This window comes from Aristolochia californica, unplaced genomic scaffold (genome assembly GCF_029961685.1).
Source record: "Aristolochia californica isolate CCGP_79_NKW_82.1479 unplaced genomic scaffold, dmAriCali1.0.hap1 SCAF_2, whole genome shotgun sequence".
In the NCBI taxonomy this organism is placed as follows: domain Eukaryota; kingdom Viridiplantae; phylum Streptophyta; class Magnoliopsida; order Piperales; family Aristolochiaceae; genus Aristolochia; species Aristolochia californica.
This window is the reverse complement of record NW_027181881.1, coordinates 6571561-6599122: the sequence shown is the minus strand read 5'-3', so window position 1 is coordinate 6599122 and position 27562 is coordinate 6571561. Positions and strand designations below refer to the sequence as shown.

The window sequence follows — 27562 nt, the reverse complement described above, 5'->3', positions numbered from 1 at the left end:
GTGGGTGGATTCTAACTCATTTTCTAATTCACAAGTGTGAAAATGAGCAAGCTAGAAATGAAGAAGGTGCAAGCATTCAAAACCATCTCCTTGGTATCGAACATATTTTGCAAAGAGGAAGGCATTATAGGAGATGAAGTTAAAGACTGAGACGGTCAACGAAGTAGATTAATCATCGTATAAATAAAGGACATTTACGGTGAGTTGCAAGAGATCAAATTATTTGTTCAGTCTCAACCAACAAGAAATTCTGGTTCAAGAAACCCTCAGAGATACCTATTAAGGGTAGCAAGGAGAGAAAAAGCATAATAATCCCAAGATCTTGAAATAGCTTGGACACATACAGGAATATGAACATCAAGCATGCAAAAGAAATTAGACTAAACTCTATTCCCTGCAGAAATTCCCACACAAAACAATTGACAGATCTTCGTATCTTCAAATCATGGTACCTGCGATATAGTTGGAAGCACTCGAAGAGAATTAAAAGCATCTGCAGATCTTGGCCTTTGGTATAATTTAATTGGCAGCTCATAGAAAGTGAGTGGTTTTTACAAGGCAACTAATAGGCTTCTATGCTTCTGGTTATCTCTGCAGGGATCGCTTAATTGGTTCCTGAAAGTACTGTAGAGATATGAGGATAGCCTCCTGCACATTTTAAGTAGCAAGCATCACATACAATTTAAAAAACAAAGATGGGTTCGTGAATAAAGCGCTGACCCCGAAAAACACGCGTAAGGGTTTCTTGGACCAAAGCTCCATATGAATAATGTAGGCTGCATCAGACATATGGCGCGGATGCAGCAGCCTATGCAATAGTACCATAGGGACAACACATCGCCCAAAATACCCCTTTCTATGGATGATCCATTCATCTGGTTTGACCAGTTGAATGTGACGGAACTGATATTTGCATTGAAAGAAACTCATACAGGATACACCTAGTAGCATCCAACTGCTGACATTTCTTTTAGATTTTCAGTTCTTAGCAGAACCCATGCTCTGCAGTACACATCCCAACCACAAGAGAATTCTATCATGCTAAAGTATAAAAGAAATAGACGAAGGAAAACTTCACCATAAGCACAACATATAAAGCTTCAAAGAGTTATTTTGCCACAAAAGCTAGCATAAATGGATACCTCGGTTCGAATTGTTCTACTCCCTTGATGAGGACACGTATTCATATAAGAGCTAAAGACATCTCGCACATCCTTTCCCTATTAAGGTAACAAGATTCATCAAATTTACTAAAAGGGCAACCATTTATTTAATTGATGAAAGTAATATTTTGTTGATATTCACTTTGCTTTAATTTTGTACGAATGTTTCTTTACTCTTTGTGCTAGAAATAGGTCAGATGTGATACTCATGCCAACAGTAAGTGGAAGTACCAAAAAAATAGGATGGATTAAATTTTTTCTATATTGATACTTTTAAATCAAGATCCTGATCCATATGAGACATACTAAATCAAACTTTAGCTTGTCAATAATAATTCAGGCAACCAAATTAAGCACATCCTGAGTTTCTGGTTTTAACAAATAGGAGTAAAAAACTAGCAAATAAAATGGGCTCAATTGGTTAACTAGGAAGAAATCAGCTTAGTCAAAGCTTTATGCAGCTGGTGAAGTCCTTCTAGCTAACCCAAAAGCAGGCCTAGAGAAACTGAAAAAGGACAGATTTGCCATTAAAGTCCACAAAATCTTTCCAAAATTGTAAATGAATCCACTTAACTCCATTAATTTACGAAAACATTCAGAAATACATCTATGATATCTTTAAAAAAATAGAGAAAATCTTAAAGAATTTACAAAACCCAGAGAATCACATTCTAAGAGCAAGAGTCTAACTAAAAGAAAGATCTTTTTCTCTATCAACAAAAAAATTCTTACACCAAATACCTTTAAAGTACTATCTTCTTCAAAACTCTCTTCAAGACCAGCAAGTCCACCAAAAGCAATCAATAGGTGCCTGAGGATTGAACAAACATAAACGTTAGACAAATCAGAATACAATTAAAGAGCACCACAGAATGAGGCAAACTTTGAGTAGGATTTTGTTAAGACACAGACATTCAAACAAGAAATTTTCTAGATAAAACTGCGGCAATGAACCTGTGAAGTTGGGTCCAAAGCCCATCCCAAAATGACTAGCCATCTTAGAAAACCTTTTTTCCAACTAATAAACTCAACATATTTGTTTTCACTAATCCATGTGAAACTATTCCTTAACACTCCCCCTAACGTGTAGGCCCTATGGGCTCTTTACATGTGGATAATTTGGGTGGAAGCCCACATACGAGTACCTGCTCTGATACCATGTGAAGTTGGGTCCAAGGCCTATCCCAAAATAATTAGCCATCTTAAGAAACCTTTTTTCAACTAATAAACTCAAAATATTTGTTTTCACTAATCCATGTGGGACTATTCCTTAATAGAACCTTCTGCAAAAAGAAGTGAATCACAAATACACATGAAAACAAGATATTGCAATTCATTTTATTTTCTTCTCTTGGTATCATTTCATCTAGTAAAAAATGGTCTTATGCTCTCCGTAAGGTTACACTGCACGCCTGCATGTTCTACATGAGGCTACACTCCAAGCCTCCTTGTGTAGCTAGACAGGAGCTAGGTCTAATTGTTGAACAGCAAACCCTTTTTTCTTTATTGGATGATACATAAGCACATCCTTTAAACAGCAGGCACCTGTACATGCAAACATGTAGACATGAAAGATGGTGCAATATGTGCATTTTAGCTAAAGCACTCAAGGCTGAGGGGACATGACTATGACATATCTTTTTTTTTTTATGGAATGTGTGAATGACTATGACATATCTTTGCTAACAAGAGCATTTAAAAACAACTTTTCCTGGGAGACAAATGCTCCTTAAGCCCAAATGGAAAGCTTCTGAAAAAGACAGCCTACCTATTAACAGATTAATAAAAATCATGATAAGACACTCTCGGGTGTTACAAAAAATACAAGCTCACCAAACAGTGGCCTCTGCTAAGGCAGTTCACTCTTGTTAGCCGAAAGCCTTTGACCCTGATTATGAAGATTTGCAAATCCAGCTCATACATGGCACAACCTCTCAATTTGTGAAGTCATCTACAAAAATTCAAATCATTGACCTACATACTCTTATTTTTTCTCCATGATCGATGATTTTATTAAGAGAACAAGGGACCAATTCCTTACGATTACAGGATGCCACTAATAAAAAGTACCGAACAAAGAAGATGATTCAGATCTTTAAGAATTCTGATGGGGAGGTGTTGACTTCTTATACGGGCCCCTTAGGTATTTCTGGTTCAACATCAGCAGAGTTACAAGGGCTTCATCATGCACTAAGGCTCTTTCATGATCGCTTTCATGGTTGTCTGCATGTGCAAGGAGATTCCAAGTGTCATTACTTGGTGTTCTCGAAAGATGACATCACCCTCCATTGGACTTGTTTTCATGAGATTCTCGACCTCTCTTTCATCGTAGTTTCTTGGACCTATGTATCTAGATTGGCAAATGGTTTGCCTACTCATTAGCTAAAGAGGGGCTTTCCCTCCAATTTTTTATTGTAAGGGACTCCCCTCCTTGATATACTTTTCGCATTTTGGCTTTTATTAGATAATATGGTACAGGGTTTTTTTGGTACTTCTACCTATGTAATTCTGTCTCTGAGTGGCCAGGTATCTTGTTAGGAACTAGCCTAAAGAGTATCTTAATATCTGGTCTTTTTTTTTCTTTTTCTGCTTTGTTTTAGGTGTATTATATATGCATGTAGGAGAGGGGCATTACTGTCTTTTTAGTCCTCACTTAAGTTAATAGAGAAGATTAGGGGTCGATCTTTTCCCCTAATCGAGCATCCTTTCTCATGCTTCTTTTCATCTCCTCATTTTCCTCTCTTCATCTTCTCCTATCTATTTTTCCTCTGTTTTAACATGGGATCAGAGTAGTAGTTCCGGCTTGGAAGTTCCTCTGTGCAGAGTTTTTCTTTTTTTCTTAAGATTCAATCTCTCCAAAAAAGTTTTTCTTCGAAATTTATCCTGCTGAGTTAATAAAGGTTAGATCTTTCCCACTTTTCCAGCCATAACCATCAGGTTAATGGTTACTATTGCTCATTGAGTTATGTATCATGCTGTTACTACCCAAAGAAGGTTAGTTTCTGAGTTCTACCCTGAAATACAGCCAATGATATCATCCTTGTGCTTGCATCAACCCTAAAATCTCGAATTGGCTCATGTTTTGATTGGTTTACTTGCTGAATATTTGGATTAAAGTCTTCTTGTATAGCTTTGAGAAGACAAGAATTGCTAGAAGGCATGTGGATTTGATTTTTTGCCCTAATTTGTAGTATGAGGGACCCACTTGATGTGCGTAGGTGAGTTAAGAAGGAAATAAGGTTTTCCTTGCTGAGTTTGCTACTCCAGCATTGAGTAGAAGTCGTGTTTGGTATTGTTGAGCATTATAATGGCTGATTCTCCTGATTTATTGGATATTTTACACACCTTCCTTCAAAAAAAAATAATGGTTGATTTTGCAAAAACTGTTGCTCCTATTAAACCAATTGAGGGTTCGGAAAGTAAAGCGTCTCATTCAATTCAGATTACTTCCATGAAACTAAATGGACAGAATTATGTAAATTGCTCCAGATTTATATCGATGTTTTTGAGGCAAAAAGAAAGGCAAAATACTTTAAGAAAGATCATCCTGACCCGATAACTGAGAATTGGGAGGTTAAAGATAATCAAATTATTACTAGGTTAGTAAGTAGCATGGGGCCCAAAGTTAGTGATCAAGTTATGAGTTGTCAAACCTCTAAAGCTACGTGGACTACACTCGCATCTATTCTATCTTAAGAAAGCAATTTGTCAAAAGTGCATGAATTGTATGTGAAATATTTTAGTATGCAAAGAGGTGATCGCTCAGTTACTGATTATTTTACTAAAATGTGAAGGGTTGTGTAGGAGATAAGTGTCTTTCATCCATTTAACACTGATACTGATAAACTTCGAAAAGAAAAAAAATCAGATTTAGGTGGCTCTATTTATGATGCGATTCAAGCTCAATTGTTTGCAAATGATGGTAATGTCAGCTATTAAGCAAGCTTCTAACCATGTAGTTTGTACAAAAGGTGCAGTGGTTCCTAAAAGTGAGAAAGATACTAAGACTGTCGATGCAACCGATCTAAATCTAAATCATTCCCAGAACAGATTTGAGTCCTCCCATGGTTGTGGAAGAAAGGTAGAGGTCATGGAAGCGACTCTTCCGCTCGAGGTCGTGGACGAAGAGATAGAAAATGTATTCACTGTGGTCGAAGAAACCATTTTTCAGATTGATGCTGGGAGAAGTTTGGTAAACCAGCATGGGCAAATTCTAACTCAAATGGGAGAGAGACTACAACCTATAATGATCCACAAGATGAAATTTAGCAGTTGCTATAGAAGCTAGGTCATTTGACCTTCACCCCCACATCCTCTACTCCAAAAGAAGTTGACCCTTCTTCCAATGCAAGTGCCATCATGACAAACACAAGTATTAATGCACTGAGTGTGTCCCATTCTCTCTCTTGGATCATTGATCAGGAGCATCTACACATATGTTAGGTATGCCCACATGTTTCCTCTCTATTACTCCTAAGTCCAATCGTACCCGACAACGGTTCCCGAAAGCTATCAATGCTTCTGGAATTCTTGGTCTTAGCTATCGTGAATATACACCGCTATACCGTTACATTAGCTGATGGTTCCACCTCCCCACTTCAAAGGGAGGGCACCGTCCATTCTACTCCTCATATATCCTTTTTTTTTTTTTTTTTTGAAATGCACTCCTCATATATCCTTGACGACTATTTTACTTGTTCTCCAATTTCCCATCTTTTCTCCATGAGCAATATTACTAAATCTCTCAATTATTTGCAACCTTTTTCCTACCTCGTGTTTTTTCAAGATTCGTATATGAAAAAGACGATTGGTTTCAGACATGAGAAAGGTAGGCTCTATTTTCTAGATGTATGGATTCCAAAGGCGGTGGCATGTGCAACTCATACATCTTCATACCTATGGCATTTGCATTTGGGACATCCATCACCAGTCAAGCTTCATCAATCTTTTCCTTCTTTGCCAGCTGATCTTTCTTTCGAGTGTGAATCATGTCAACTACAGAAGCACCACAGAGCTAATTTTCCAGCAAGTCCTAGTCATAGTTCTAGAATATTCAAGTTAGTCCATTCAAATATGGGGGGGCATGTCAGAATCCTAGTTTGTTTGGTTTTAAACATTGTCTCATTTATTGATGATTTCAGCAAGGTTACTTGAGGGTACCTTTTAAAGGAAAAGTCAGAAGTATTTGATGTATTCTTAAGTTCTTTTCTGAAATAAAAAATCAATTTGGTGCTTCCATTCATATTTTTCGTACATATAATGATCTTGAATTTTTGAATCACAATTTTGCTTCATTTTGTGAAAATCATGGATTTTTTTTGAGTAAAAATCATGGAATTAATCATCAAACTTCATGTGTCAGTACCCCACAATAAAATAGGGTTGCAGAACGGAAAAATAAACATTTTCTAGAAGTTGCACGTACCTTACTGTTTCAATTGAATGTTCCTAAATAATTTTGGGGTGATGTAGTTTCAACATCATGTTTTTTGATAAATTGAATGTCACATTTGTCTTACATCACAATGTTCCTATGCGGGTGTTGAAAACTCATTCTAAGGTTTTTGATGTACAACCTAGAGTGTTTAGTTGTACATGTTTTGTTGACTTGTTTCATAATTCCATTGATAAATTATCTCCTCGTGCTATCAAGTGTGTTTTTCTAGGGTATTCTCGTCGTTAAAAAGGATATAAATGTTATGATCACATAAGTCGTAAGACATTGTTAAATTGGGTCCAAGGCCCTATCCCAAAATGACTAGCCCACTTAGGAAACCTCTTTCCCAACTAATAAACTCAAGATCTTTGTACTCACTAATCTATGTAGGACAATTCCTTAACACTCCCCTCACGTGTAGGCCCTCTTTTTTTGTGGCTCTACACGAGGATAATTTGGGTGGAAGCCCACATATAAGTACCTGCTTTGATACCATGTGAAGTTGGATCCAAGGTGACTAGCCACTTAGGAAACTTTTTTTCCCAACTAATAAACTCAAGATTTTTGTATCTACTAATCCATGTGGGACTATTTCTTAACACTCCCCCTCACATGTAGGCCTGCTCTCTTTTGAATCATTTGCAGCAAATATGACATTCTTTGAAAATACACATATATTTGCAAATATGACATTCTTTGAAAATACTCCATATATCTAGTATTCCAATCATCCTTCTTCTCAATCTAAGTCTCAGTTGGACAATCCACTCCCTATAGCTATTATGGATGCTCTTGTCTCAAAAGTCTTTGACACTGTCCTCAAACCACTTCGAGTATACAATCGCCAACTATGCACATTACCACCAGCCACAGAGAGTGCTCCCTCACATGATGTTCAGATTTCTGAGCCCCCTTCTTTGGACCAACCATTATCTTACTTGCTTGCAAATCCTCCCACCTCTGATTTAGATCTGCCTATTGGACTTTGAAAAGTTAAAAGATCATGTACTTCTCATCCCATATAAAAATATGTATCATTTGATTCCTTATCACCTTCTTATTGATCGTTTCCTATGTCTTTTTTGATAAATTTCCTATGTCCTAATTTACATATTCTATACCTCATGCAATGCAAGATGTTTTATCTTCGCCTCAGTTAAAACAAGCTATGGATGAGGATATCATTGTTTTGGTGTCTAGGGGGAGTTGGATTCTTTGTGATCTTCCTACTAGTGCCATTGTTTTAGGGTGCCATTGGGTATATACCATTAAGTATAATGCGGATGGAAGTATTGAAAGATACGAGACTCGATTGGTGGTTCGGGGGTACACTCAAATATTTGGTATTAATGTTTTCGAGGCATTTTCTCCAGCTGCTAGGCTTACATTTATTCGAGTTTTGATCTTTGTAGCTTTAAATAAAGGGTGGCCATTATTCAGCTTGACATTAAGAACGCATTTTTGTATAGCAATTTGAAAGAAGAGGTATATATGGAGCAACCTCCTAGGGTATGTTGCTCAGGGGGAGATAGGGACGGTATGCCGGTTACAAAAAACTATTTATGGTCTTAAAGCAAAGCCCCATAGCATGGTTTAAAATTTTTAACCAAGTGGTCATGGAGTTTGGTTTTACTACGAGTCATTGTGACCATTCTATATTTGTGCTATGGAGACAATCTGGTTTTGTGATTCCAATTGTGTATGTAGACAGCATTGTTATATATGGGAAGGATTGTAAGGGTATTCAGGAGGTGAAACAGTATTTGGCAAGACATTTTTAGATGAAGAATTTGGGGTAGTTGAAATATATTCTTAGTGTTGAAGTAGGCCGAAGTCATAAAGGGGTTGCTTTATCTCAGAGGAAGTATGTGATGGACATGTTAGAGGAGTTTGGATTGTTAGGTGCTTTTCTTGTAGAGACACCTACACAAATATATCATACTCTTCGTGATGACACGAGCCTTGAACTTCAGGATAAAACACAACATAGAAGTACTATTGGAAAGTTATTGTATGTTATATTTACAAGACTTGACATTTTCTTTTCTTTTTTTAAATGATGCTGATTTTTATTAAGACAAAAGCTCAAAAGAGCAATTTACAAAGGAGGGAAGCCTTCCCAAACAATGAGAGATTGCTGGGAAGTTCCGAATTTTGCCAATTTATCAGCTAAAGAGTTGGCTGATCTAGGAATGAGATTCCAATTACAATGAGTAGAAGATACAATGTCAACAATACTATTAGTGATGGGCCAATGGCGCCAAGGGAGGAAGATGTCTTTGGAACACAAACTAATAGCCGTCTTTGAGTCACCTTCAATAATTAACTTGCCATGGAGACGATCCCTGAAGATTTGGAGGCCGAACAACAGAGCACTAACTTCAGTAGTATTAGAATTGGTAATGCCCACCAGATCAGCATAAGAAAGAATAGGGTCTCCATTGTGACCTCTAAACACACCCCTACTCTAACTGGCGTAGGACATCCAATAGCACTACCATCAAAATTCAATTTAATGCAGTCGCAAGAGGGAGGGGGTTGTGGATCCCAGATAGCCATACTCGGAATTTTATTGGGGCCTGACATATTAGCGATCAAATTCCAATTTTCCCGAAGGGAGACTCACGATAGAGTGGCAAAATCCTTTCTTATATGAAGCCAGCTCGAGATGAGACCAACTGCATGAGAAGTTGTGTTGTCCGGGGTGCTAGCTTTGGAGTTGAATTTCCGGTTATTCTGCTCGAGCCAAATGCAAAATGAAACATGCGCAAGACAGGCCGAAAGTATTAACTTGCCCAACCGAGGAAGGAGAATCCCTCGAACCATCTCAAGGCTGCCAAAGAGGTCCTGATGTAGCCCCACTTGGAGCCTAATTTTCTAAAAAATCTTCATCCAAACTTGCCACGAAAATCCACAGTGCAAGAGGACATACTGGATTGTCTCTTCGCACTCACTGCAAAGGGGACAAGAAAGATTAGGGGAGGTGAAGCCTCTTCTATGGAGGTTGTCTGAAGTAAGAATCTGGTCTTTGATGGTTGACCACACGAAAAATTTGATTTTGTTTGGCATTGAGAGTTTCCAAGCCAGATTCACCTTGTGCTCATGAATATTGTAGTCTTGCTTTCTGATATGAGAGTAAGCCGAAGTGACAGTGAATTGGCCATTATTACTAGGTTTCCAAATCAACTTATCATCTAAGTGCTCCCAGATAATAGTACTGCTGAGTCTGGTAAGGAGCGAGCAAAAAGCCAACAATTCCTCATCATTTAATCCCCGGCGGAACGGGAGACTCCACGAGTGATCACTCCATGAATCAGCCGCAGAGCAAGAGGGGTCACTGGCCACCCTATGCAGCCCTAGGAAGTCCTCCAAGAGGGATCGGGGGTCACACCATTTATCCGACTAGAAGAGAAGGGTCCTTCCATTGCCCGTGTGAAACGAGGTAGCATATCTAAATACTGGAAAGAGTTTGAAAATTGATTTCCATATCGGGGATAGGAGGCGAACGGCGCCACCCTCTCTCCACCAGGCACCCGAAAACTGAAGGTAGAATTTCACCATATTCCTCTATAAACTGTTATGCTCGTTGTTGAAATTCCAAATCCATTTGAGCATAAGAGCTTTGTTCACCCAATCCTCCTCTATTATGAGGCATGCAAATATCCTTCCAACAAACCAAATGGTATCTGAAGGTGTCTTCTAAACCTCTCCATAGAAATCGTCGACGTAAAGCATCAATTGTGGAGCAAACGGAGGCCGAACAGTGCATGAATGATAAGAGATAATTTGGCAGCCCAACCAAACAAGACTTGAGGAGAGTGAGACACCCCATTGTTGATAAGAGTTTACCCCTCCAAGTGGCTAGCCTCTTTTCAAATTTCTCAATGTGGGGGGACCATAGTGACACCCAAGGTCGAGAATCAAAAAGTGGGAGCCCAAGATATGTAGCTGGCATATTTCCCACAGAGCATCCCAGGTAGTCCACCATATCCCGAAGCCCAATGTGATAGCCAAGAAGATTGGTTTTTTCCCAATTTTTGTTCGGACAGGAAGTCAATTCAAATAATCCCAGCACGGCACGCAATTTTCTGATCTGATCCATAGTACCTACCCCAAAGCAAATAGTGTTAAATTGGGTCCAAGGCCTTATCCCAAAATGACTAGCCAACTTAGGAAACCTCTTTCCCAACTAATAAACTCAAGATCTTTGTACTCACTAATCCATGTGGGACTATTCCTTAACACTCCTCACGTGTAGACCCTCTTTTGTGGCTTTACAAGTGGATAATTTAGGAGTAGGCAGTTTAGGTATAGGCTCTCTTTTGTGGCTCTACAAGTGGATAGCTTTTTAAGTGTAGGCCCTCTTTTGTGGCTCTCCAAGTAGATAGTTCTTATGTGCAGACCCACATATGAGTACCTGCTCTGATACCATGTTAAATTGGGTCCAAGGCCCTATCCTAACATGACTAGCCAACTTAGGAAACCTCTTTCCCAACTAATAAACTCAAAATCTTTGTACTCACTAATCCATGTGGGACTATTCCTTAACAAATAGTATCATCCGCAAACTAGAGAATCGGAATATCAAAGGATGTGCAATCTATCGTGGGGAGGAGCCACCCCATGTTCTTGGTCGAGTAGATCAAGGAGGATAGATATTCTGTTACCGCGTTGAAGAGCAAGGGGGAGAGGGGGTCTCCCTATTTGATTCCCCTGGTTGCCTTAAAATACGCACAAATTGTTTCGTTGAGAAGGACGGAGTAGCTTGCAGAGGAGATGCAGCTTTGGATCCAGAAGCGCCATTTTTCCCCAAATCCCATCTTCCCCAGGAGAGTGTCCAGAATCTTCCAGTTATTGACATTTTCTTTGTAGGAGTGATTAGTCGATTCATGGAATCCCCATGCAAAGTACATTTAGAAGTTTGTCCATATAATTTTGAAGTATCTGAAAAGATCTCCTAGAAAAGGATTGTGGTATAAATCACATGGTAATGTTGATGTTATGGGATATTTTGATATTGACTATGCTAGGTGAAAATCAGACAAAAGATTTAGAACTAGATATTTTTGTTAAGTGGAAGAAATTTAGTGAGTTGGAGAAGTAAAAAACAAAGTGTTGTAGCTAGATCAAGTGCAGAGTCAGAATAGAGTCATGGCACATATAGTTAGTAAACTCATGTGGATAAAATCTGTTCTGGTGGAAATGGGTTTCCTAGTTAAGGAGCCTATGGTAATGAAATTTGACAATAGGCTATTATATTCATGTCTGATCATCTGAACAACTAGGAGACATCTTCACTAAACCCCTGGGGAGACGAAAGCATATAATGCTTTATAACAAGCTGGAGTTGTTAAGATATTTATGCTCTAACTTGAGAGGGAATGTTAGAAAATATGGTATAGGAGGACTTTGGTACTTTTATCTATGTAATTCTCTCTTAGTGGCCAGGTATCTTGTTAGGAACTTGCCTACAAGAGTATCTTAATATCTGGTCTTTTTCTTTTCTATTTCTACTCTGTTTTAAGTGTATTATATAAGAATGTAGCAGAGGGGCATTTCTGTCTTTTTAGTCCTTCTCACGTATGTTAATAGAGAAGATTGCCGGTTAATCTTTTCCCCTAATCGAGCAGCCTTTCTCACACCACTTTTCATCTCCCGTTCTTCCTTTCTCTTCTTCATCTTCTCCTACCTATTTTCCGCTGTTTTAAGAGCTTTCAATGTAATAGAGCCTTTCTCAGAAAAATAAAAAATAAAAATAGATGGGTGCTCAGAAACAAGAGGACATGTACATACAGAACTAAAAGATCAGTCCTGCCTCTAGCAAGATTACTGGTTAATCTAGAGGGATTCACCCAAGAAACTCTTCACATATGGCAGTATAAATCATTCATGTCTTAACTCTTCACATAGGGCAGTCTATAAATCATTCATGTCTTAGAACATCCACACAAAGAAGAAGCTAAGGGTTAGCAGGTTGTTAGACGAATGTCGAGAGGATGGTGTTTAAAGAAACAGTGCTTCCCTACTAATTGCTAAATCCACTGTTGTAATGTTGGTTCAAAGAATTGTGGTTCTCTCTACTTAAAAAGGCCAAATAGGACTTGAACCCACAACTTTAAGGTTGGTAGCAGCTTGTCTTAATATTGAACTGCAGACTGAACCCTTGATCAAGTTGAAAAACTTTTTGTTCAGTGCTTGAACGAAGAAGAAACAATATAATATTCTTGGAAGTGAGCTTGTAGAAATACATGAAAAGTACCTAAATGTTGGCATCATCAGCTCTGATGAATCAATGATGACACCATGCTCTGACGTTCCAATGGTATGGTCATACCCACCCTTCACAAAGAAATCAGTAAGTCAAAAGGAATATGAAGCTTCTTTTTGGTGAAGTTTGGAGCTTAAACGAGTAAGTAAATGAACAGATGCAGCTTAAATGAGTGAAAGGTAATGTTGCCATAATCCATACCTCATAAAGGCAATCCTTGAATACTGAACTAATATCAGGGGCATAGCGCACTTTGTACCCCCAATATAATCCCATTTCTTTAGGTTCTGAAGAGCTGACTACCCTTAACATAGAGTCTACACAGTCCAAAGCAGTAAACTACCATTAGAAAGATGGTCAAATAGATAGCAGAACTAAGACACAGTGTTCCTTTTTGGGGAACTGAAACAATTCATAGCTGATGAAACCTTTATAAACCCTAACACCATTCCATAGATGCATCATATGAGTTCTTTGCCCAATGAAAAAAGGGGTACGATCAAATATTTGTGCAACTCCAAAAAGTGGCTCTAGCAAATGATGCCACCATAAGACAGCAAAAAGTTGATGGTATGTTCTGATTTGATGTATCACCTACCATATGCATCTATTTTATACAAATCAAAGAGTTATTTTAGTGTTTCGAGTAATTTCAAGAGCAATGTTTGAAAAAACATGCTAAAAATACTCTTAAAAAAAAAACATGCTAAAAATAATTATGTAATTTTTCTGTACCTAGAGATTTTCTGGTCGTTCTTCTAAGCTAGAATCCTGTTTCCTTATGTGTAAGGGGGCATAGGGGTATTTCTGTCATGTAATTTGTTCCTTAGATAAAGCTTATTAAGAAGGTGGCCCCTAACCCAATTCTCTTCTCTCCCACTTTCACTCAAACACCTCTCTTCATCTCCCTTCAAGTTCTTAAGCCTTCTCCTCCCACCTGCTTCTACTTGTAGCCTTCTGTCAGCCCAATTTTCTTCTCTCTTTCTTTAACTTCAACTTTCATGGTATAGAGCAGGCCTAAGGCCTTGTGAAGTGTGGCTTTCAAAGTCCTCTCTCCTACCTTCAAAAGCTGATTAAAATTTACATGAGGTAGACCATAGCTATAGTGTACAGGTTTGCCCCATGTACTTTACTCATTAGTCCATGCATCAAGCTGATTGGTTGATGGTATAAGGGTATCTTTATCCCTTTGTATGTCCCACTGCCTTCAGCCGAGCTTGTTAGTGTCAGCTGTGAAAATTTGCGGGAACTGCTAGTAAGACAGGTGTTTTTACTTTACCTCATGTTTTTCTCTTTAAGTTTTTCTCTCTAAGTTTTTCTCTTTAAGTTGCCTCCTTTTTCTGTTAAAGTCTACATGGGTCGATGAGCATTACCGTCTGATTAAGTGTGTTTGAATCTTTGTGCTTCCCTTTGCTGCTTAGCCTGTGGTTTGGTAATATGATAGAACCCAAGGGGCGAGGGGTATGAAGGGCAAGAAAGGAAAAATGCCCATGGTGCATGGAGCATAAAGGCAAAAAGGGAAAATGGCCAAGGGGCGTGGGACATGAGAGCAAGAAAGGCAAATCTCCCCTCTTCTTGATAAGATAAGATCCTACTAAGTTAGCTTTAGCTTTAATTGATTTAATCTTTCAATTCCTAGAATCCCTCCCACATTGATCTAATCCTTTCAATTCCCTAGAATATTTTCATTGAGTTATGTAATCCTAATTGATTAAAAAGTTTCCCAAATAAGGCTATAAATAGGGATGTTGGCAGCGAGATCAGTCAAGCCTTTTTCCAACTCTCACTTGCTCTTCTCTCCCTCTCAAATTCATGCCCTAGCACCCCTCCTTTTTTTCTCCTCTCTTCTTTACTCTTTTCCTTCTAGCTCTCTCTCTATCTCCCTCTCTTCCTCTACTTTACTCCTCTCTTTTTCTCTTTTCTCTTATTCTAACCTTCTTAACCTCTCTCTTTAAACTCTTCTTTGCAATTTTATGAAAAAATAAGGGCCTTCACAGTGGGTTCTTATCAAATTGGTATTAAATCAATCCGTCTCTGGGATCTTCCCCATCTCAACCATTAACCGAATAGAAAATCAGTTCGGCCAAACCACAGACCTAATGGTTTATAGATCATCGCCTTCACAATAAGCATATCTTATGTGGCAATATTATACTTAGAATGAAAACTATTCAAGTCTAGTTTCTGAAGCAACAAATTTCCAGTCAATCTGATCTCTGTATAAAGAGATATCCCAAGCAGAGTCAAGTAAGGCCATGCTGTTGAATAAGAAAATCAAACAACCACAAACGATTCAAGGTGAAGACTTTACATATCAATGTATATACCAAATTAAAGATCTTTGGGTCTACTTTACAGAGAAAAAAAAAAATTTAGAATTCAAAGGTATATTTTGTGAGATATCACCATCCGAAGCCATAACGGTCAGTCCTGTTGAAACATTCATTGAGGCCTCTATCATCAATATAGTCAATACAAGATGTATGGAGCTACAATTACAACAAGAGGCAGTTGCTGCCCAAGTCTCCAACCAAGAAAACTTGAGTAATGAAATCTCAAATTTGGAAGGACAAGTACAGCAATTTTTTTTTTTTTTGAAATGACAAGTACAGCAATTAACCACCATGTTTTAAACTTATTTGGAAGAGAGAATTATAAGACCATCTTCCCCTCCTCGTCAAGGCATGGACCATAAAGCTTCAAGCAGATCTAATGTTATTATATTATCTTCTCCCCCACCACTAATCCTACCTATAACTTCTCTTCCTAATATTCCCAGCACCCCATCCCTACCCTCTTATCCTCAGCCACCATATTCCACTTCATATCCTCTAGACCCTTCTCATACTACCCAAACCCATGGCCCATCGACATTTCACCTCTTTACCCAACTCACTTTCCTTTGACCACCACTCTCCTCCATACTGTAGAAAAGCCCTTGCAGGTATATCAACGAAGGCATGCCACTCAGCAACAAACCACAGTTCTTTCTCTCGTCTGTTTCAGGATCTTCTTCACCTAAAGATCCTGAGGCAATTGATTTACATCTTCCTATTGCAATGCGTAAGGGTGTATGTATGTCCACTCGACATCCGTTGTCCAATTATGTTTACCCGATACAAACAATTTGTTGTCTTTGTCTTTATGTATCATTCCCTCTTATATGCAGTATACTCTCGTGTCTCCTCAGTAGAAGCATACTATGGATGTTGAGATGGAAGCATTACGTAATAGAGGTACATGGAGTTTGTATGATGCGCCTCCAGGTGCTACAATTGTGGGATGTGTTGGGTATACACCATTAAATACAGAGCAAATGGTTCTATTGAAACATATATAGCTTAGTTGGTTGCAAAGGGGTATACTTAAACCTACGATAATGATGTTTTTGAAACATTCTCACCTATAGCCAGGTTGACTTTAGTCCATATCCTTGTGTCTATTACAGTTAATGAGTGTTGGCCACTATTTCAATTAAACATTAAAAATGCTTCTTATATGGCAATTTAGCAGAAGAGATCTATATGGAGCAACCTCCTGAGTATGTTGCTTAGGGGGAGGATAGAAAAGTGTGCAAACTAAAGAAAATAATTTATGGACTTAAACAGAGTCCTAGGGCATGGTTCGAGAAGTTCAATCAGGTAGTCATGTCTTTTGGGTTCTCTCGAAGCCACTGTGATTACTCTCTTTTTACTACGAAGCGATCATCATGGATTGTCGTACTACTTATTTATGATGATGATATTGTTTTATCAGGAAGTGATACAAAAGGCATTGAACAAGTAAAGGAGCACCTTACTAAATATTTCTACACCAAAAACCTGAGCTCCTTAAAATACTTCCTTTGAATAGAAGTTGTAAAAAACAAGACAAGAATTGTATTAACACAAAAGAAGTATGTTATAGAAGTATAGTTTGTTAAGTTCAAAGCTTGTAGAGACACCCATGGAAGTTGGCAATGATCTTCATGATAAAAGTAATGATAAACTCATGGAAAAAATAGTGTATCACACATTAGTTGGAAAATTGATTCATGCCACAGTCACTCATCCTAGTATATCCTTTTCTATAAGTGTGGTAAGTCAATTCATACAAAATCCGTGCTAGGTACATTTAGAGGCTACACGAAGAATATTAAGATATTTAAAAGGGTCATCTAGAAAGGTTGTTCTTTAAATCTCATGGTCATTTGAAGATAGAAGCTTTTTCAGATGCAGATTATGTTGGCTTTAAACTTGATAGAAAATCCACTATTGGCTATTGTGTGCCAGTAGGAGGAGATTTAGTAAGTTAGAAGACCAAGAAGCAGAATGTAGTTGTCCGTTATAGTGTAGAAATTGAGTATAGAGCTTTGACTCATACTATAAGTGAGTTGATGTAGGTGAGATCGGTTCTTCAAGAGTTAAACCTGCAGGTCCTTGAACCTGTGACCATGTATTGTAATATCCAAGCAACTATTTTCATTCTAGGCAATCCAATTTTTCATGAAATGACCAAACATATAAAAATTTACTATCACTTTATTCAAGATGCAGTAATGTGGAAAGAAGTTGTTACTCCCTATGTTAGGTCTAGTAATCAAGTTGGTGATATGTTTACTAAAGCATTGAGTAAAAGTGAATTTGGGGCATTTTGTAACAAATTGGGGCTTCTAGACATTTATGCTCTAACTTGAGGGATAGTGTTAAAATGTAGTACAACAGGCAATTTGGACTTTTTACATGGTTTGCATATTTCATTGTGAGTACTATCATGTTTCAAAATGTTTATATGTCTATGGTCCATTTTTTATGTTGTTTAGAGGTGCAAATGGGTAGTTATAAGGAGTTAAGTGTAGAGGGGCAAATGTTTAATTGTCCCTTAATCTCACTTAAGTGAATAAGAAGGACTATGGGTCGAATTCAGAACCCCAACAAGAGCTCTTCTCAGGCTCTCTTCCAACTCTCCTCTCTCCTTTTTCTCCTTCCTCTCTTCTCTCATTCTTCTATTTCTCATTTCTTGACTGAACACATGAACATTTTGTCATCCACTAAATAGAGTAGAGGTAGTAGTCGGATGCCAATAGGTGTTATATAATTAAACACAATTGTGATGGATCAGTTGAATCTATAAAACCAAGTTAGTTGCCAAAGGGTATGTACAAAGTTATAGGGTAGATTATTTTAAAACTTTTCTCACTCACAGCATGGTTAAGTTCAATGTGTATTCTCTTTTATCTTAGGGTCAATTTGGGATGGCCCCCGTATAGGCTTGATGTAAAAAAATGTTTCTTTTTTATGCAATATTACTAAGGTATATATGGAGCAACCTCCTAAGTTTGTTGTTAAGGGGGAATCGGGTATGGTAAGTCACCAAAGGAAGGCTGCATATAGCTTCAAACAAAATCTCGGAGAATGGTTTATAAAGTTTTGAGAGGTTGTAATGGATTTTGGGTTTCCTCAAAGCCACTTTCATCATTTGGTCTTTATCCTAAAGAGAAAAACTAGCACAAAATACCAATAATATATGTAGATGACATTGTTATTTCAAATTATGAGATACAAGGAATTGAGGGCATCAGGACCTACTTAAAGCATTTTTTTTTAGAATGATGAAGAATTTCATTGAGCATGGAGAAAAATTACAAAGAATAACAAAATGAAAGCCAGCCTGAAAACAACATCAGTGTTTTCAAACCAAAGGACCTCTTGAAATATTCCTCAAAATTGAATCTGCTTGAAGCAAACATGTCAAGGGTTTTTTTCTCAAAATAAAATAAAATAAATAATAAAAAGAAAAAAATTATCAAAAAAAAAAAAAACATGTCATGGGTTTATCTTAAAGAAAATATATATCAGATTATTGAATAAAATTGGATTACTTGGTATCATTCTTGTAGACACACTCATGGATGAAAATTCATAACTACATGATGAATACAGCCTTGTACTGAAAGATAAATCATTATTATCACTCAGTTAGTCAGCGTATATATGTCACAGTTCCTCAACCAGATATGTATGTTGTTAGTGTAGTTAGTAGATTCATGGAGAATTCTGAAAATTTTCACCTAGATCCAATCCATTAGATTTTTTTAAGATATCTTAAAAGATCACCTACAAAGGGAGTATTGTAAACCTCTCACAGCATTTGAATATCATCAGTTTTTCTAAAGCAGACAATGCTAGACAGTCCACTAGTTGTTATTATATATTTGTTGAGGGTAATTCCGTGCACGAAAAAGTAAGAAATAGACCATGGTAGTTAGGTCAAGTGTCGAGGTAGAGTATCAGGAAAACGCACATATTGCTTGTTCCATGATGTGGGTTAAGTTGCTTCTAACAGAGTTTAGATTCCCTTTATACTTATGGCAATAGGGTGTGACAACCAAGCCACTATCTTTATTGCAAGCAATGCATAATTCAGGAAAAGACAAGCATATTGAACAAAGATTGCCACGTCATTCAAGATGCTTTTATGAATGGGAAGATTGTTACTCCTTATGTGCACACATTGCCACTTCATTCAAGATACTTTTATGAGTGTGGAAACATTATTACTCCTTATGTGCACTCCAAAGATCAATTGAGAAATTTTTCACCACAGCTTTAACTAGAAAATGGTTTGACTTGCTTTGTACCTGGCTACACACGTCCGATATGTATGCTTCAACTCAAGGGGGAGTATTACAAGTACTGACTTAATTTATGTAATTTTCCTTTGCCTAAAGTGCTTTTAGTTATTTCCAATACTAGAATCCCATTTCTTGGGTGTAAGGGGCGACAAGGGGCCTTTCTTCTTTCATCTTTCTTCTTCCTTACTCCTACTTCCTCTTTCTTCCTCCTTTTCTCTCTCTTTCCCCTCTTCTCCTCTTATTTCTTTCCTTTTCCTCTTTACTCTTTCTTCTTATCCTTCAAAAAAGACAAAGGACACGACAAAGGGACACAGCGGAGAAGCTAAAACAGGTTAGGAGTAGACTAGCTAAGTTAAGAAACATGGTCTAAAACTGTATAATTTAATTTTCTTCCCCATTATTATAGAGGGTCAGAGGTGGTTGTTAATCTTTGATTAGTTTGTGTATAGATTCATTTAGACCTTGTTATGTCATTCATGTTTCCAATGATATTTATATGGGTTTTTTAATTGGGAATTAATCAAGCACTTTCAACTTCAGCCATGGTATAGAAGAGAATTAATGCTACATAAGCTAATCAAGATCCATTCATGTACTTCTCTCATTGCTGAAATAAAGTTAGCCACCAAAAAAAATGGGAGCAAAGGGGTATTTCTGTCATGTAACTTTTTTTCACTTAAGATTATTTAATGAGAAACAGTGGACATCTACTCTAATCTCTTCTCTCCCACTTTCACTCAAACATCTCTCTTCTCCTCCCACTTCTTCTAATCCTAGCCTTCTTTTAACCTAATTTTTTTCTCTCTCTCATTAAGAAGATTAACTTTTAAAGCATATTAGGCCATGATAAATGTTGAGAAATGCCAAAGAAAAGCCCTCAACCAGAGCGTATTTGGAAACAATATTGTTTTAGGTGCCAATAACAACATGTGAAGGTTGATTATATCATGTTGTATTGGTCATATCCTATGGGAACTATGGAAAGAAAGAAACAGGAGGAAATTCAAATTCAAATCCTCCGCAGAAGTTCTGATTGATTAAATTTTGGGCCAAGTATCTATTTGGCTCCTAAACAGAAAAGAATTCAAAAACTTTAGTAGCACAAACTTTAGAGAAAATTAGCAGCTCGTTGTTGGGCTCTCTCAGTCCTCTCGCCCCCTCGATCATGGCTATTTGGGCCTCCCCACCACTGGGCCATTTCAAACTTAACTTTGATGGGAGTACTCTTGGTTGCCCTAGTCCTGCCGGCTACGGAGGAATTATACACAATACAAACGGAGATCTCCTCTTCTCTTTTGTGAGCCCCCTTGGAAACTCAGATTCCACAATAGCTGAACTTTTGGGACTACTAAACGGAATTAAAAAAAATTCAAATCAACCCTCGGGTCCACTCTACATAGAAGGCGACTCAAAGGTGGTCATCTACTAGTGTGCAAAATCCATCAGCCCCCCGTGGCGTCACTGGGATATGTACTCGGAAATATGTAATTTAATTTCTCATTTGAATTATAATTAGAAGCACATTCCTCGCTCTGCCAATCACTTTTTTTTTTTATAAAGATGTATTTATATATAAACAATAAAATTTACAAAGGAAGAAGGAATAGCTCCCTCACAACCAGAGATTGTATGGACGCTCCCTGCTTAGCTAGCACATCTGCAACCAAATTTGCAGATCTCGGAATGTGAGACCAAATACAAGAGTGGAGTGATCCCCAAAAGGGGGGGGACCGGGGACCATCCTAGATATTCCAATTTTCCCGAATAGAGGTTCCTTTGAAGGAGGAAAAAGCCTTCTTGGTTATGAGCCAAGAAGATATTTGCCCCGACACCCTGTCTACTACTCTTACCTCCGATTCACTTTTAGCCTCGAACCTCCTTCGGTTACGTTCTTCCATAGCCCTCATGGTATGAAACAGGCACAAGCAGATAACAACATTTTTCCAAGACCCAAGAGGGGTAAGCCAACTATCGACTTGCTGAAAGAGATCAGATCAGTTGATATGCAGAATTGCAACCCCATTTTGCCTAGAACAGAGGTCCACACATACCATGCAAAGGGGCAATGGAGGAGAATATGACTGGCAGTTTCGCTTCAATGCTGCATAGAGGACAAAGGGGGTTAATAGCTGGGTGGCCCCTTCTACTAAGCGCATCACTTGTGAGAATCTTACTTTGGCAAGCGCTCCACATGAAGAATTTTATCTTTGGAGGTGCACAGAGACGCCATACTAAGGCGGGCATTTCACTCTAACACCTTATTGTGGAGGAAGGCCCTCCGATCTAGGTTTGTTTGTACTTGTTCTTCTCTTTTATAGTCTATTTACACATTTTTTCTTTTTTTATAAAGATGTATTTATATTAACAAGAGAAAATTACAAAGGAAGAGAGAGCAAATCCCTCACAACAAGAGATTGCAGGGACGCTCCCTGCTCGGCTGGCACATCTGCAACCAAATTTGCAAATCTCGGAATGTGAGACCAAATACAAGAGAGGAGTGAGGTAATATCTACAATCTACCGAAAGATGTCCCAATGGCGCCACGGTGGAGGGGAAGCACGCTCGCACCATCCAATGACCACCTTCGAGTCTCCTTCAATGTAAATGGGACCACTGCAATTGTCTCTGAAAATGCGAAGCCCATTGAGGAGACCATATAGCTCAGGGGACATTGAATCAAAAATGCCTAACGGGCCGGCATAAGAGAAACATCGATTGCCAAATGGATCCGAAATAACTCCCCCAAAACCAACGATCCCTAGATTGTCAAGAGAAGAGCCATCAAAATTCAACTTTAGGTAACCAACTTCCAGGGGGGTCCACTCCTACATTGTTGGAGTCTTGATCCCAAAGTGTATCCCTGCCAAAATACTCTAGTTATCACGGATAGAGGTTCCTTTGAAAGACGAAAAAGACTTCTTAGTTAGAAGCCAAGTGGATATTTGCCCCGACACCCTATCCACTACTCTTACTTCTGATTCACTTTTAGCATCGAACCGCCTTCGGTTGCGTTCATTCCAAAGCCCCCACGGTACGAAAAAGGCACAAGCGGAGATCATCACTTTTTCGAGACCAGGAAAGGGAAAGCCAACGATCGACTTGCTGAAGGAGATTAGATCAGCTGATATATAGAATTGCAGCCCCAACTTGCATAGAACAGAGGTCCACACATTCCATGAGAAGGAGCAATGTAGAAGAATATGAATGGCGGTTTCAGCTTCAGTGCTGCAGAAAGGACAGAGGGGGTTGATAAATGGGTGGCCCATTCTACTAAGCACATCTTCCGTGAGAATCTTACTCTGGCAAGTGCTCCACATGAAGAATTTTATCTTTGGAGGTGCACAAAGACGCCATAAAAAGTAAAAATCATGCTCCCTTTGCATCGAATCCCAACCATTAATGTAACTGTATGCAGATGAAATATTTACACATTTTTTCAAAAAAACAAAAACAACATGTGAAGCAACACAAAGCATTTTTTTAGGTGAGTGTATGTAAGGCTATGGAGGAAGTACACCAAGCACCATTTACCTGATTCTAAGTGGCGTGCAGTACCCATAGCAACAGTTACCCGAAGATCAGGTTCCATTACTTCCTCAACAGCAACATTCTGCACCAGTCTATTCCAGGATTAACATACAAGAAAATAGATAAGTAGCAACAGAGCTTCTTCTCTATAAGTAACAGTTTATATAGAATAATAAATATTTTTTTTAAATGGACATTAATAATAAAAGAGTAAATCAGAATTTAGGATTTTGCTCCACACTGAAGAACAGGAAATTTTATCAATAACATATAAGAGTCTCAGCCTAGCAACAATTTCTTGAGACATCAAAATAACAAGCAATTGGCACAGGATGCATGAATACCTCCGACAAATAGCAGATACAATTATAAACTACAACAGTCGAACTCAAGACAATACCAAAAAAGTCTCTTTATGGTCACTAGATTGTTGAACAAATGAACTAAATGTCTTAAATGGAGTTCTACAAGATACTGCTACTTACGGAATCAGCCAAATTGCTGTATTTCAGGAGAACTTTGTTCACAGTCAATGATATTATTTCGTCCTATCAAAAACTATTTAAAAGCACTCCATACGGTCTTAAATGCATGCAAATTTATTTATATTTTAGACACCTAAATGCACTTACTAACAAGAGCAGAAATTTTATATCAAAACTCCATTCTACTTCTTTGAAGTGCTTATTAATATGGAAAGAAGAAATAATATCCAAGTGGCAGCAAAGAAAATAATAATTCATCATACATAGCTAGCAAAAGACTGCAAGATAATTCATCATACATAGCTAGCAGAAAAGACTGCAAGCTCATGCGGAATATCGAGATAATTGAACCAATCACAGTCTCTTTAAATTTCTTTTAAATCCTTTCTAATGCTGGGAATGACTATCATAATAAGATGATTATAGCCATTGGTTGTTTCAAAAACAAAATAAACAAATAAACTGCTATAAGTTGAATTATAAAAACTGCATTCATAAGCAAAAATGTGCAGACTCTATATCAAGCAGATAAGGGATAAGACAAAGTTCAGACCTTAGATAACCCAACATCAACTAGTGTTCCTGATGAATTTGATGGTCTCTCATTCAATGTTACACCTGTGTTAACATAGCGAATCAGCATCATTCACCACCAGCATTCTCAAAAGCTAGATCTTCTTTTCATAAGTGATGATAAGATAAAACATAGAATGGACACTGAGTTCCGAATCCTTAAGCACAACAGAAGTTTTAGTATTTGGTTCAGCTTGTCAACCCACTCAAACCCAACCCCTCAAAGCCCAATCAACCTAGTCTTGTTACAGAAGGACTCACCAAATAATCCAGAAATTCCTAGGCACAGGTCGGGTTGGGCTCTAATAACCGTGTTTACACTTTTCCCAGGTGAACTCATTACTAGCATCACTCCTTGACATGGTCCAGCAATCCAGAGCTCTAGACATCAAAAACTATAGGGCTAGGCTTATAGTCAGGCAAACTTCCTCTACTTATTGCCAGTCTATCAATCAGCATAAATAAAAAAACCTATTAAGATGTAAGAGATACAGTGCAGCAAAAATACTTGAGGTAAAATGAAAACTAAAAGGTCTGGTAAATTTTACTCTAAAAGAATCCAACTCAAATTGGCTGGTCTCACTGCTTGAACCCAACATGGTCACCCTAGTGGGTCAATAACTAAGATGGTTCACAAAATTGAGTGATAATCCATAAGAGGTGGCCTAATCCAGCAATTGGCTAATAAATAAAGGAATAGCGGTAAAAAGTGACAAAGCTTGAGACGGCAAATAGGTAGGGAAAGATCAGTGCTTTCGAGTTACCAATATATATTGGATTTCCAAAACACCGTTTGGTACCTGATATTGATGCAATAAGTGATGCAAAAAATAAATTTATGAAAAAGGCACCAAAGAAATAAGGCATAGTGTGGTCCATAGAGAAGTAAAAACTTTTTCTTTGCAAATCTTTTGAATGGCAGAGCAGCCCAAATTGAGGGATTCATACCTATTGTGAATGAAAGACAAAATGACAATAGCTAATGAAACATTAAAAGATTCGAAAAGCCTACCGAAGTACAAAGTTAATCTAAATAGGCACTAGTGCCGACTGAATAGCCTAAAACTTGCATTTAAGCTTTATCTACAGTCAAAAAATCACCATTCTACCAAAAACTAACATCAACTCAGCCTAGCTCAGACATTTATCAAAGCTGACCTTCACGATAGGGAGCCCATTCATGTTTGCGCAGATGGTGAGGAGCATCAAGTGGGGGCAAAAGACCCTGAACATGAGGGGAGAAAATCAGTGTGGAACAAAAATAACTAAACAAAAATTAGACAATTTCCATTTGATGATCAGCATATAAAATTTATTCTAATCAATCAAAATAAAAGTAAACTTCTTTGTTGGGTATACAGCCATTTTTAGAAGAAGAAAGGAAAACATCTTACTACAAATCTTAAGTCATTATGCTTCGGAAAGAGGCTCCGCCGTAAATACTGTGGTGTCTCAAGATAGTTCAAAATTCTCACAAGAAATGTTGCACCACTGTCATTTCTATCCATGTCCTCTGTTTCCATAACACCAAAATTTTGTGAAGATGAACCTTTATTGTCAAATACCACCACCTGCTTATACAATGAATTTTCTATTTAGAATTTTTTTTGTTTTAAGAGAATAGAAGCATCAAACCATCTTACTCCGATTGACACTTGATATCATCATGTACATTTAATACAAATCCAGTAAATACAAGTTTACCATTCTAATATCTGAAAAAGACAACCATAGATAAGCTTGAGAAATGAAAAGATATTCTGAAAGAATTACAATCATAGATCTCATGTCATTACCATCTTCTATCTCCACCATGAGATGAACGTCATCAGGAACGTGCATCTAGTTGGCCACTATGGATGGCCAGCATCCAGAATCACAAAATTCAGTCAAGGCTGGTAATATAGAAAGCAGCTTGCCAGCAACGAAATAGCAAAAAAATGACATCGAAGAAACCCTTTTTAAAGATAAAGAGAGTATCATTAAGAAAGAGGAGAAAAAGATACAAGATACAAAGAAGCCTCAAGACCATATAAACCACTTCACTCAAAAAAGAAAAAAAATAAGTCTCAAGACCGTATCTGACAATTAATTTGGACAAACAATTTCTAAACTGGACTCTCTTGGAAATTTGGAAAATTACCCAGGTTGAAAAAGGAAACTTGTAACACCAACATTTCTGAGGATTATCCTTCTTTAAAATGCTTTTTGCTCCCATTTTAGCTCATTTTGTATCCCAAAAAAAGGAAGAATTTAAGCACCTTCAAGAAGTGCAACAGCAATCCATATAAAAGGGTCAAAAGCAGTGTCATTATCCAATAGTAGTAAAGGGAGATTTCAAACATTTTTGAAAAGTGTCTTCAATTTGGCACCATTTCTAATAAAAGGTTTTAAATCTCTTTGAATATGAGCAGACCGATATGTATTGATATTTGCTCCAAATGAGAAAAATATATATGTATCTTTGAATTTGTAGATAAAATGACAACAGCAACGTCAGAACTATCTCAAGTCAATACCGTGTGCATTAACAAGACGCATGTACTCAGTAGAATGTCTCAGCTAAAATGGCCGTTGCGAGCTACACCCACTGCAATAGGAGAAGCAGTAGTAAAGAAGGATCACTGTCCTTCAACACTGGCTGCCCTAACATTGTACTAAAAAAACTCTGGTTTAAGAGACGGCTATAGTCGAGCTCTGATGCCTTTCAGTAACCAGACCAACATACAAAAGTATCAAACCGAAAAGTTTAAGACAAACAGCTGAAACAATAATAAGAGAACAGCTGACCTCGTCGATTCGGAAAATGGTGGCCGCCCTCGCAATCTGACCAGCCAACTGAGGCAGACATACAGGAAAAAAGATAAAACTCCAAAGCTAACAATATGCATGATTTTCAATTGAATGACATATAGAAAGAGCACAGTAATTTATGTACACGCGTGGCGAGATCGTGAGATTGTGCGTTATCGATGATAGATCCCGCAACAGCAATACTGACTGTAGGTTTATCAAACTTCTTCCCTTTTCTCTTCTTCTTCTTCTTCTCGCCATTACGGACACCTCCATTCATGCCCTCCTGTTCACTCTCGGCTTCGCGCCTCCTCTTCCCCATCTCTCTTCCTTCCGTTTCGTTGCCTCTCGTAATCATGATGAGTCTGATGTCTCAACCGGCCCCAACGTTAAACCCTCTACGCGCCAAAGGGTTTAATGCGATGTAGCCGGGAAAAACCGATTTACCAGGAAAAGCCCGGAGTGAAGAAAAAAAAAAAAAAAAAGGGGGCTAGAGCCCGGAAGAATTAAAATTTCAGAGATTAACATCAAAACGAAAAATTAAAATGTGGGAGTAACAACTTATGAGAGCATATCTTGTGTCGATATATTTGTCCACAATAACAGTAATTTTAGTATCTTCAAAGAGATTAGCTTCAAATTCATTTTAAATCTTTTGACATGATCAAACAGAATTTTGAGTTAAACTAAAAATTGGAAACA

General features: G+C 37.9%; 1 protein-coding gene across 2 annotated transcripts; it reads right to left on the bottom strand.

Moving 5' to 3' along the window:
* Window positions 1-179: 179 nt before the first annotated feature.
* On the bottom strand, window positions 180-27314 carry LOC137956521 (uncharacterized). Of its 2 annotated transcripts, none has more exons than XM_068804053.1 (11): window positions 27006-27314; window positions 26858-26905; window positions 25462-25638; window positions 25226-25292; window positions 24048-24112; window positions 23013-23091; window positions 13070-13185; window positions 12860-12939; window positions 1905-1974; window positions 1143-1220; window positions 180-648 (listed from the first exon to the last, which is right to left on the bottom strand). In XM_068804053.1, exons 1-11 carry the CDS (start codon window positions 27216-27218, stop codon window positions 586-588), a joined length of 1056 nt encoding a protein of 351 aa, XP_068660154.1. In that variant the 5' UTR covers window positions 27219-27314; the 3' UTR covers window positions 180-585. The 2 variants fall into 2 exon arrangements, with proteins under 2 accessions (XP_068660154.1, XP_068660155.1); XM_068804054.1 differs by having other exon boundaries at window positions 180-624.
* Window positions 27315-27562: the final 248 nt, after the last annotated feature.

Excerpts from the sequence above, each read along its gene's own strand:
- LOC137956521 (XM_068804053.1), bottom strand. The coding sequence starts at position 27,218 with ATGATTACGAGAGGCAACGAAACGGAAGGAAGAGAGATGGGGAAGAGG. Across the intron at positions 13,186-23,012 it reads TGCACGCCACTTAGAATCAG|ACTCTATGTTAAGGGTAGTC; the intron begins GTAAATGGTGCT and ends TGGACTGTGTAG. Across the intron at positions 12,940-13,069 it reads TCAAGGATTGCCTTTATGAG|GGTGGGTATGACCATACCAT; the intron begins GTATGGATTATG and ends TTCTTTGTGAAG.